General features: G+C 33.1%; 1 protein-coding gene across 4 annotated transcripts in view; it reads left to right on the top strand.

The window, feature by feature from the left end:
- Positions 1 to 12364, top strand: part of sntg1 (syntrophin, gamma 1) — a 73048-nt gene that overhangs the window by 44997 nt on the left and 15687 nt on the right. For 3 of the 4 annotated variants that reach the window (XM_048174855.1, XM_048174856.1, XM_048174854.1), the window contains exons 5-12: positions 1723 to 1779; positions 1860 to 1917; positions 2008 to 2051; positions 5583 to 5624; positions 5826 to 5961; positions 6047 to 6129; positions 7688 to 7818; positions 8264 to 8393. In XM_048174855.1, the coding sequence (XP_048030812.1) occupies positions 1723 to 1779; positions 1860 to 1917; positions 2008 to 2051; positions 5583 to 5624; positions 5826 to 5961; positions 6047 to 6129; positions 7688 to 7818; positions 8264 to 8393 (681 nt within the window). The remainder of the gene's footprint in view (positions 1 to 1722; positions 1780 to 1859; positions 1918 to 2007; positions 2052 to 5582; positions 5625 to 5825; positions 5962 to 6046; positions 6130 to 7687; positions 7819 to 8263; positions 8394 to 12364) is intronic. The other variant, XM_048174857.1, reaches the window with a different exon arrangement.

Below are 12364 nucleotides of genomic sequence, written 5' to 3'. Positions count from 1 at the left end.
TAGATGGATGGATGGATTAGTAGATGGCTGGATGGATGGATGGATGGATGGATTGGTAGATGGATGCATGGATGGATGGATAGATTGGTAGATGGAGGGATGGATGGATGGATGGATGGATAGGTATATGGATGGATTGGTAGATGGATGGATGGTAGATGGGTGGATGGATGTATGAATAGATAGGTAGATGGATGGATGGTAGATGGGTGGATGGATGTATGAATAGATAGGTAGATGGATGGATGGATTAGTAGATGGCTGGATGGATGGATGGATGGATGGATGGATGGATTGGTAGATGGGTGGATGGATGGATTGGTAGATGGGTGGATGGATGGATGGATGGATAGATAGGTAGGTAGATAGATGGATGGATGGATAGGTAGATGGATGGATGGATGGATGGATAGATAGGTAGATGGATGATGGATTGGTAGATGGGTGGATAGATAGGTAGGTAGATAGATGGATGGATGGGTAGATGGATGGATTGGTAGATGGATGGGTGGATGGATAGATAGGTAGATGGATGATGGATTGGTAGATGGATGCATGGATGGATGGATAGATTGGTAGATGGAGGGATGGATAGATAGGTAGGTAGATGGATGGATGGATTGGTAGATGGATGGAAGGATGGATGGATGGATGGATGGATGGGTGAATGGATGGATGGATAGATAGGTAGATGGATGGATGGATTGGTAGATGGATGCATGGATGGATGGATAGATTGGTAGATGGAGGGATGGATGGATGGATGGATAGGTATATGGATGGATTGGTAGATGGATGGATGGTAGATGGGTGGATGGATGTATGAATAGATAGGTAGATGGATGGATGGATTAGTAGATGGCTGGATGGATGGATGGATGGATGGATAGGTAGATGGAAGGATGGATGGGTGGATAGATGGATGGATGGATGGATAAACAGGTAGATAGATGGATGGATGAACAGATGGATGGATGGATGGATGGATAAACAGGTAGATAGATGGATGGATGGATGGATGGATGGATGGAAGGATTGATGCTCCAGTTCATATTAACATGCTTTTGCTAACTAAATTCAAATAACTGCTTACTTCAAGAATGTCTGCATCAACAAAGACTCTGTTAATTACACCTGTAAGTTTTATTAGAGTTCATTGAAGTATTTTTGTGCAGCTGAGGATGTTAATACAGTTCACACCCTGAGGCAAATCCTCAAAATATCTTGCAGCATGAAAAGAAAAACTTTGCCTTTTTGATTCTGAGTAATGATTCAGCTCTGGAATGTTTCATCACACATGTAGGAATTTGTTTTGAATGATTTTATAATTAATTCTCTTAACCTTTTCTCATTTGTTTTAACTTCATTGTCTGAAGTAGAATTAAACTGTCATGTGCATATTTATAACAGGCATCTGCAGCAGAATATTTTGACCGTTGTGCTGCATCTATCTATCTATCATTGTCACTGCAGTAGGTTTTTGCGCTGGTTTAAACAGACAGATCATGTTGTATTCACTGCCCTTTAATTAAGTTACTGGCATTGTTGGCATGGTGCCGTTTTTCCCTCGGGAAATCTACATGAAAAGGAGGCAATTAAAAATAATTAAGTACCTTCTCAGTTTCATGGAGCAAATTGAAATGAAAGGTAAACTACCTTTCTTCCTCAACATACAGACACGGTGTGGCATGAAAGTGACGAGTTTCCTTTGATTCTTTACAGGAGAGAACAGTAACTATCCGTCGGCAGACAATCGGAGGGTTTGGTTTGAGCATCAAGGTGATTACGCAGTTTCTCACAGCTTTCACTCACATTTTTTGCAAGACGTTGAAAGTCTTTGTGTTATCATTTTTTCATAGGGTGGTGCTGAACACAAGATCCCTGTTGTGATATCTAAAATATCAAAAGAACAGAAGGGTAAGCTGTTTATTTACTCTTCCTCCTTTCGTACTCAAAAATAACAAGTTGTTTATTGCTTTCTACTTTTGTTTTTTCTTTTGTGTGCAGCTGAACTTTCCGGACTTCTGTTTATCGGGGATGGAATTCTCCAGGTATGTACGAATGTGCTCTTAAGATACTTTCAATGTTAAGGACCCTTTAAAACTCCCACTGAATCTTAATGTTATTCACTGAATTTCAGCCAGCATATGTTTAGGGAGCATCTTTCTTTTTGATGGAAATTGGAGTTGTCATTTTGTAGCAGTGTTAATTTAATTATATATTCAATCTGAATTATGTATGTATTTTCCTGAACTTGAAGGCCATGTTTTGATGTGGGAATTCTTCATAATGACCATAGTATTCTCATAACATTTATCAGAATATGCTTGCAGTGATTCTCAGATTTATTTACCAGAATATCCTTAATATTAACGAAGTCCTTGATCAGACTTCACAGATAGCCTCATGTGGATGTACTTGCAACAAGCAATTTTAAATTATTAAAAATGATAAATTACACAGACTACTGTTTGAAAGTCTGGGATTTTTTGAACTTTCTATTCATCAAAGAATCCTGAAAAAAAAGTATCATGATTTCCACACAAAATATGAAGCAGCACAACTGTTTTCAACGTTGATAATAATAAAAAAAATGTTTCTTGAGCAGCAAATCAGCATATCAGAATGATTTCTGAAGGATCATGTGACACTGAAGACTGGAGTAATGATGCTGAAAATTCAGCTTTGCTCACAGGAATAAATGACATTTTAAATACATTAAAGGATTAGTCCTGATAATTTATTCACCCCCATGTCATCCAAGATGTTTATGTCTTTCTTTCTTCAGTCGAAAAGAAATGAAGGTTTTTGAGGAAAACATTCCAGGATTTTTCTCCATATAGTGGATTTCACTGGGGTTCAACAGGTTGAAGGTTCAAATTGCAGTTTCAATGCAGCTTCAAAGAGCTCTACACCAGTGGTCACCAACCTTTTTAAGCCCAAGATCCCTGACCTCGACCTTTTTGAAAGACAAGATCTACTTGATAGAAAAAGACAGCCCAGATTGTATTTAGTATTTTTTTCGTGGTCAATGTAGATTTTGATTTATTTATTTATTTTTACAAGCAAATTGGCCGATTCTGATACTGGTTGCAGATATTTTATTATTAATATTATTATAATAAACAAAAATACATAGCCATTTCAAATTAGAGGGAACCACTGCTTTTTAATCACAATCCAAACAAAGATGCTACGCGCGTTGCATGAGTAGTTGTTTTTTTATTTGAATTAGATTTAATTTCAAGATTTAAAGCAAAAACAGAACGGTCTGACTTTATCTTTGTGAAATTATAAATGCTACACACACAAAAAAAGCATGAAACAAAAACAGCAGGCTGAATGAGACGCAGATTCACTCTCTGACAGCAGGTGGCGCTTATGGAGCAGCAGTGAAACAGCGTTTCCTTGGTTACCGCTGTAAACAAAGCTGAAATGCGCTAATAATTATAGCTATTTTTTTCGGAGGTAAGAGGAAAATAAAATGCCATTGCCATCGAAATCTTCCTGAAGATTGATCTCCTTTTAGAGATGAATTCATAATCCCTCACTCCCAATTCAATATTTATATTTTCTTCCTATATTTCGAGCATCGTGAACAGTGAGCTGCTCTGCAGCGTCTCTGGCCTCTTGTTATCAGCCGTTTTACAGACTCAGACATAATGTGGGCTATTTACCTTTATCTGTCTGTCCCAGTAGCTCCAGAAAATAACATAAAAATAAATACAAAAATACAGTACAAAGACTGGAGAAATGTAATGTATTTTTGTACTCATTTTTCTGTTATTTTCGCGAGCTACTGGAACAGTGATAAAGATCGACCAGTCGATCGCGATCGACGGGTTGGCGACCACTGCTCTACACGATGCCAGACGAGGAATAAGAGTCTTATCTAGAGAAACAATCGGTTATTTTCTAAAAAAAAAAAAAATTATATACTTTTACCACAAATGCTCGTCTTGCACTGCTCTGCGATGGGCCACGCATTACGTAATCATGTTGGAAAGGTCACGCGTGATGTAAGCAGAAGTACCGATCCAGTATCTACAAAGCGAACGTGCAAAGACTAAGTCAAACTCCCTTTACAAAAAAAGGTAAAACAACAATATTGGACGATTTTGAAGTTGGAGGAGAAAATGAGATGGAGTTTTTCACCCTACCACGGTACTTTCACCTACGTCATGCGTGACCTTTCCAACATGATTACGTAATGCTTGGAGCATCACAGAGCAGTGCAAGATGAGCATTTGTGGTTAACCCTTAAATGCATGACTGTTTCGCCTACCATTCTTACATATTCGGGTCTTTAGTGACCCGGATCTATATCTAACACTGATGGATCTCTACCTGTCGTGATAATATAAAACTCCTCTGATATTAGAGTAACAATTACAGAAGAATAAAATAAATCGTATTTTGTTACCTTTTGGAGCTTGACAGGGCTCCGTTTGAGCAGATGTTTTATGCCATCATCACTGTCCTCGTCAGAGCTCTTTTCCCAGTAAATTCAGCAAATAATGAGCTAGTTTTATGTTTGAGGTCACGAATATGAGCCCATTCGTGATCTCAAACATATTCTCAGAACTATATAATTTTCAACATCTTCAAAATCAATATTTCGATTGCTAACAGCTTCACCAGATCCATCCAGTGACAGTTACATTCATATTTTATTGCGTTCAGTACTCGCTGAGCCATTTCATATTTCTCTTATTTCGTTTTCTGTCTAAATGAGTCGTCACTTCATCATTGTGTATCAGACATTGCCGCCTTGTGGAATAAAGGTGAATTGCACTTATTCTGTCATCTAAGATTCAATTATTGTCGTGCAGAAAAAATATATGTACACTCATACACACCTCGGGTCGTTAGCGACCCTATACAATTTTTTACAAAAAATGAATACAAAAATAGGCATTCTTTTATAATTTTATGATTTTTTTCTTGTTATATTCTTTATAATGAATTGATTGAGGAATACCAAGAAGGTTGATGTCTAACTTTAAAAAATGAACGAGGAGGAGGGTAGTGAATGACGTCCCGGGTCACTAAAGACCCGAGGTATGCATTTAAGGGTTAAAATTTGTTATAAATTTTTATTTTTTTTAGAAAATGACCAATCGTTTCATTAGATAAGACCCTTATTCTTCGTCTGGGATCATGTAGAGCTCTTTGAAGCTGCACTGAAACTGATATTTGGACCTTCAACCTGTTGATCCCCGTGTAAGTCCACTGTATGGAGAAAAATCCTTGAATTTTTTCCTCAAAATTTCATTTCTTTTTGACTGAAGAAAGAAAGACATGAACATCTTGGATGACATGGGGGTGAATAAATTATCAGGAAATTTTAATTCTGAACTGAACTAGTTCTTTGATATATAAAGCAGTTATTTTAAATTCCAGTAATATTTCACAATTTTACAGTTTTTTTTTTATTTTATTTTTGATCCAATAAATGCAGCCTTGATAAGCATTAAAATAATTTTTTTTTTAAACAAAAACAGACCCAAACGGTACTGTATATCAGGATCTATTCATAACTAACTCCCTCTTCATCACTCTTTTACTTGTATTATCATTAGATAAACGGGATTAACGTGAGGAGTTATCGCCATGAAGAAGTGGTATGTTTCATTTTTTTTGCATAATAATTAATTTCACATAACAAAGAAAGGGTTTGTAATATGTTGCACTGAGTTCAATCTGTTCACAGAAGTGTGTGTGTGTATTTTTGACTCGCCCTTTAAAAGCTTGATTAATTATAATGAAATGAGTCACACATCTATTCTAATAAATGAATAAGCAAGCATGTTTTCCATACTCAGGTGCAGGTTCTGCGAAACGCAGGTGAGGAAGTGACTCTGACTGTGTCTTTCCTGAAGAGGACACCTGCATTTCTGAAGCTGCCGCTCTGTGAAGACTGCTCATGTACGTCTGTGTTCGGACACGCTACATTCACCGGTTAATATAGAACCTACAAGTCTTCTAAAGTAAAATTTACGATGAAATAACATTGTTTTTTAACCTGTTCATTTTATTTTGTCAGGTATACCAAGTGATCAGAGCAGTGGAACGTCGTCTCCATTGTGTGACAGTGGCTTGCATCTGAACTACCATCCCAACAACACGGTAAACATCTAAAAACACTCGTCTGTCTGACTGACTGAGTTTGGGGCGTGTTTGGTAATGTGCATTTGTGATTGATTATCAATATGTTGTCAACAAAAGCAGCACTTCAATGTCTTCCTACAGTTTACCGCCAAAATAAAAGCCTTTTAGTTTAATGTTTGAAAGCAAAGAAATTAAAATTAACATAAATATTTGTCATTTTACTAAATTGTTATTATTATTATTATTAAATGCTAATTTTTTATTTGACAGGACAATAGTATTGCAATAGTAAATAATTTATTTATAATTGAAATATTTATTTTAAATAATAATAATTTAATAAATCTATCCATCCATCCATGTGATTTTGGTCATTTGCATTTGTGAATCATTTGTGAAATCTGTTTTCAACAAAAGAGAAGCTTTAAGGTCTTCTTAAAGTTTCACGCCAAAATAAAAGCCTCATAGTTTAACATTTGAAAGCAAAGAAATTAAGACATAAATATTAGTATTGTCATTTTACCAAATTATTATTATTATTTTTAGTATTTTTGCTATTATTACTAAATACTAATTTTTTATTTAGTTTTAATTTAGTTATTTATTTAATCTTTTTTATTTAGTATGTAGTAGTAGTATAATTGCAATAGTAATACATTTCTATTTTTAATTTAAAAAATGATAATTTAAATAATACAATTTAAAAAAATTAAATAATAATTTAAATATTATTAATAATTAAAATATTATGAAAATATTTAAAATAATAATAATAATTTAAATATTATTTAAATAATATTTTAAATAATAATTTTATTATTGCATAGATAGATAGATTCAGTATGACTATCTATCTGAGTTTGGGTCAAGATTTTCAATTTGTAAATTGTAAATTGTTTTATAAATCTTTTATCAGCAAAAGAGAAGCTTTAAGGTCTTCTTAAAGTTTCACGCCAAAATAAAAGCCTCATAGTTTAACATTTGAAAGCAAAGAAATTAAGACATAAATATTAGTATTGTCATTTTACCAAATTATTATTATTATTTTTAGTATTATTGCTATTATTACTAAATACTAATTTTTTTATGTAGTTTTAATTTAGTTATTTATTTAATATTTTTTATTTAGTGTGTAATAATAGTATTATTGCAATACTAATACATTTATAAAAATATTTTTAAATGATAATTTAAATATTATTAATAATTTAAATATTATTAAAATATTTAAAATAATAAAATAATAATAATAATTATAATAATAATAATAATTTAAATATTATTTAAATAATATTTGTAAATAATAATTTTATTATTGCATAGATAGATAGATTCAATATGACTATCTATCTGAGTTTGGGTCAAGATTTTCAATTTGTAAATTGTTTTATAAATCTTTTGTCAGCAAAAGAGAAGCTTTAAGGTCTTCCTATGGTTTTCCACCAAAATAAAAGCCTTATAGTTTAACGTTTGAAAGCAAATAAAGAAAGAAAATAAAGACCGCCATAAATATTAGTATTGTCATTTTACTAAAATATTATTATTGTTATCTGAGTATCTGATCTATCTGCGGCAGGACACATTGTCTTGCTCGTCTTGGCCGATGTCTCCGGGGTTGCGCTGGGAGAAGAGATGGGTGGATCTTCGACTCATCCCCCTATTGCACGCGCGTCTGTCCCAGTACGTCCCAGGTACTGACATTTGCAGGTGAGCTGAGCAAGAACCGCACAAGAAACATCTGTGTTTTGTTTGCCTATACTTTGTCTCTGGCTTTGATAGTAGTTACAGTGCCTGATGTGATGTATTTTGCTCTTGCTTTCATCTGGTAATTCGGTTTGTATTCTAGTCGCACAGGATTTTCCTTGATTAGTTTTTTAAGGGTTATATTAATTCACAGCCATTCCCAAATGAACCGCATTAGACCTTTAATGCCAAATGCAAACTTTGATGAGGTTAAGCTATTTGAAATGAGACCTTTTTGCACATCAAGTGGAACGTAATTGAAAACTCTTAAATTGGATTGAATTAAATCAGTCTGTTTTTTAAATTGCTTTGAATTAAACGAATTTAAAAAAGGAGAATTAGACATTAGTTAGCTATTTTTGCTTTTTATAGAATGTCTCCTGAGTGAGCGTATTTTTAATTTCTTCAGGCAAAATGCCTTTCAAGTCGTTGCTGTGGATGGGGTGTGCAGCGGGGTCATTCAGTGCCCCGGTACTGATGAATGCACCGACTGGCTGCAAGCAATAGCTACTAACATTTCTGCCCTCACCAAGCACAACGTGAGTACACTGCAGTTTCAGCATGGTAAAAGTGTGGACAGTCAATTCTTATACAAATAGTGATTGCTTAGATTGTAACTGCAAATGCAAGTTTGCAAGCTAACCATTGTATAGTGTATGTCTGAAATGATAATGAAAATGTGAGATTTTTATTTATTTTCATCCTTGAAATAAGTAAATAATTTCAGGATTTTGAAGAATTTAAAACAAGGAAAGTTATAATGCAAAATGATAATGACAAAGTTTAATGGTATATGGTTCAAAATTTTGGGTCGGTAAGACGTTTCTTATGCTTATTTGATGAAAAATACTCTAAAATTGTGAAATATTATTACAATTTACAATTTTAAGAAAGCATCTGATCATAGTGATGTGGATGTTTGCACCAGCTCTGCGATTCGGCACTCGAGTCACGTCACGTCACGTCACGTCACGTCACGTCACGTCACGTCACGTTAATTTATATAGGCTACCACTTTATACAGTATATTAAAGGTGCCGTAGAACGTCTTTTCAAAAGATGTAATATTTCAGTTTAAAATACCCCATAGATTTTTTTTTAATTAATTTTTTTAACTGCCTATTTTGGGGCATCATTAACTATGCACCGATTCAGGCTGCGCGGCCCCTTTAAATCTCTCGCTCCCTGCCCTCCCGAGCTCTCGACTATAAGTGCAGTTATACAGTGCTTAAACAAAGTTCACACAGCTAATATAACCCTCAAATGGATCTTTACAAGATGTTCGTCATGCATACTGCATGCATGCATCGATTCCTGTGAGTATAGTATTTATTTGGATGTTTACATTTGATTCTGAATGAGTTTGAGGCTATATGCTCTGTGGCTAACGGCTAATGCTACACTGTTGGAGAGATTTATAAAGAATGAAGTTGTGTTTATGAATTATACAGACTGCAAGTGTTTAAAAATGAAAATAGCGATGGCTCTTGTCTCCGCGAATACAGTAAGAAACGATGGTAACTTTAACCACATTTAACAGTACATTAGCAACATGCTAACGAAACATTTAGAAAGACAATTTACAAATATCACTAAATTATCATGATATCATGGATCATGTCAGTTATTATCGCTCCATCTGCCATTTTTCGCTATTGTTCTTGCTTGCTTACCTAGTCTGATGATTCAGCTGTGCACAGATCCAGACGTTAATACTGGCTGCCCTTGTCTAATGCCTTGAACATGGGCTGGCATATGCAAATATTGGGGGCGTACATATTAATGATCCCGACTGTTACGTAACAGTCGGTGTTATGTTGAGATTCGCCTGTTTTCCAGAGGTCTTTTAAACAAATGAGATTTATATAAGAAGGAGGAAGCAATGGTGTTTGAAACTCAATGTATGTCTTTTCCATGTACTGAACTCTTGTTATTCAACTATGCCGAGGTAAATTCAATTTTTGATTCTAGGGCACCTTTAATAGATACAATAGAAGCAACTTTATAGTATTAAACATGAAAAACAGTTTTAGTGTCTCTTTCAATTAAAATTACAACTATGTTCATGTTTTTACTCGTGGACGTCTGACCTCGATGGGCTGAACAGAAGAAATGAATGTTTCACCTCAAAGAGGGCAGAGCCTCAGAGCCACACCTACTTATTACATAATCGCCACGAACCAATGGTAGTTCAAAGGGGTTTACCAGCCAGAGCGAAAGTTCACTTTAGCAAGCTGTTTCAAACTCACAACACAAAACGAACTTCACTTTGGCCTGATTTTGTTCAAAATGATGTCACACCAGTCGATTTTGCTTGAAGTATATGGGGCCTTTATAGTGCTTTATTGTCTCTGGAGAGCAAGCAGTAGAGTGTACCGAACCAATTTGTGCCTGAATAAACTGAACACACAATGATTAAAATACATTTATGCTCAGTGATGGAGGTAATGCAGGAAGACGGTGAATTATTTGTCATAAATTTTCATTTTTGTCAGACAGGTCATGTGTTGTAATCCCCTCATTGCAGTAGATTAAGGCCTTAAAATGGCATTTCCCTCACAATGAAGGATTTCACTCTTAATTACTAGGGAACGTTACAGAGTGTGCCTCATGGCCCAGATCACTCACTTTAAGCATCCCCATGCAAAAATCCACCATTTTCCATCTTGCGTTCATTTATTTTGAGTGTGTTTAGCATTTGCCAAAAAATCCTCTCAAAGAAGATGATAGGTTTGCTCCTCACAACAATGTACTGTAGCGTTTGCTTTGGATTATCCTGCAGAGGGACCATCTGGATGAGCTTTCAGTCCATTTCCTGCGAGGAAGATAAAGCCTCATTCCACATTCAAATGGAACTATTAGAGTCATTTGTGAGGCAGCAGTGACTGGCCGGGGTTACGTGGGTAATGAAGCTAGTATGAATGTTAATCTTGAATAAAGCTTCACAGCAGCAGCGACTCTCTCCTGGGTTCTGGGTGCACCAGTACCTTGGTTGGTCTGAAACACACAAGATTTATGATGTTCTTTTATCTGCTACTTGAATAATTGAGCTGAGACACGGTAAAGGTCATTCGGTGATCACCACAGCGCTTTATTTTATATCTGTGAAGCAGATTGCCGTACTTTGCTGGCCTTTTGTTATGATTTATCATTGAGATGTCTAGAAAATCCGAGGTTGTTCAGGGGGATTGACGTATACCCTTCGATTTAAAAGGATTCATAAAAGCTCTATATTAAAGGGGTCATGTCGTACAGTTTTGTGGAATATATTTTCATCCCTAAAGTCCATTTATGTTTAGTGTTTCTTGCACTAAGTTGACTTATGATACAGTAAATCACTTGCAATGTTCCTTATTTGTAAATCCTTTTGGATAAAAGCATCTGCTAAATTTAAAATGTAAATGTAAAAAGCAAAATTTGACTGACATTGGTGGAAAAAACAGATAGTACTGCCATAAACTCACAGCATTTTCACAGATTTCATCCACAAAAATATATAGGCCTGCTTATAGTTGACTCTTCTTTTAAATATTTTTTAAATATATATTATGCTAAATATAAAAATATATTTAAAGGCATATAGATATTAAATATAATAAATAGAACATTTGAAATATATTTATTTATTTTTATATTTATTTTAAATTTCAATATATATCTTAAAATATATATATTTAATCTATTTCTCTAATCTATTACTTATAGTGCACATATAATCTTTAAATAAATTTTTAAAATATATTATTATAAATATATAAAAATTTATTTAAAATTGTGTATATATATATATATATATATATATATATATATATATACACATTTATTTATTTATTATTGATATATTTCAGTATATTGTTTTATAATATGTAAATATATTTTTAACAATCAATTTTAACAATAGTTCATTATTATAGTGTACACATCATCTTTAAATATATATTATTATAAATATATAAACTATTTTTTAAAGGTCTATACATTAAATATAATATATAAGCTTATTAATTTATTTATTTCAATATGTATTTTTACCTAAACACATTTTCAAAAATGTGATCTGTCACATCAAATATATTTTAAATATATTATTCTAAATAAATAAATATATATTTAAAAGTATATAGATATTAAATATTATATATAAAATATTTTAAATATATTTATTTATTTTTATATTTATTTAAAATTTCAATATATATTTTAAAATATATACATTTAATCTATTACTCTAATTCATTATTTATATTGCACACATAATCTTTAAATATAGTTAAAAAATATATTATTCTAAATATATATGAAAATATATTTAAAGGTGTGTGTGTATATATATATATATATATATATATATATATATAATATGTAAATAATGTATTTATTATTTATATATTTCAGTATATTGTTTTATAATATGTAAATATATTTTTAACAATCTAATTAATTTTAACAATAGTTCATTCTTATAGTGCACACATATATCTTTAAATATATATTATTATAAATATATAAA

Source organism: Megalobrama amblycephala, linkage group LG22 (genome assembly GCF_018812025.1).
Source record: "Megalobrama amblycephala isolate DHTTF-2021 linkage group LG22, ASM1881202v1, whole genome shotgun sequence".
NCBI lineage: Eukaryota > Metazoa > Chordata > Actinopteri > Cypriniformes > Xenocyprididae > Megalobrama > Megalobrama amblycephala.
The sequence above is the reverse complement of the archived record's forward strand: the minus strand, read 5'-3'. Positions and strand labels throughout refer to the sequence as shown.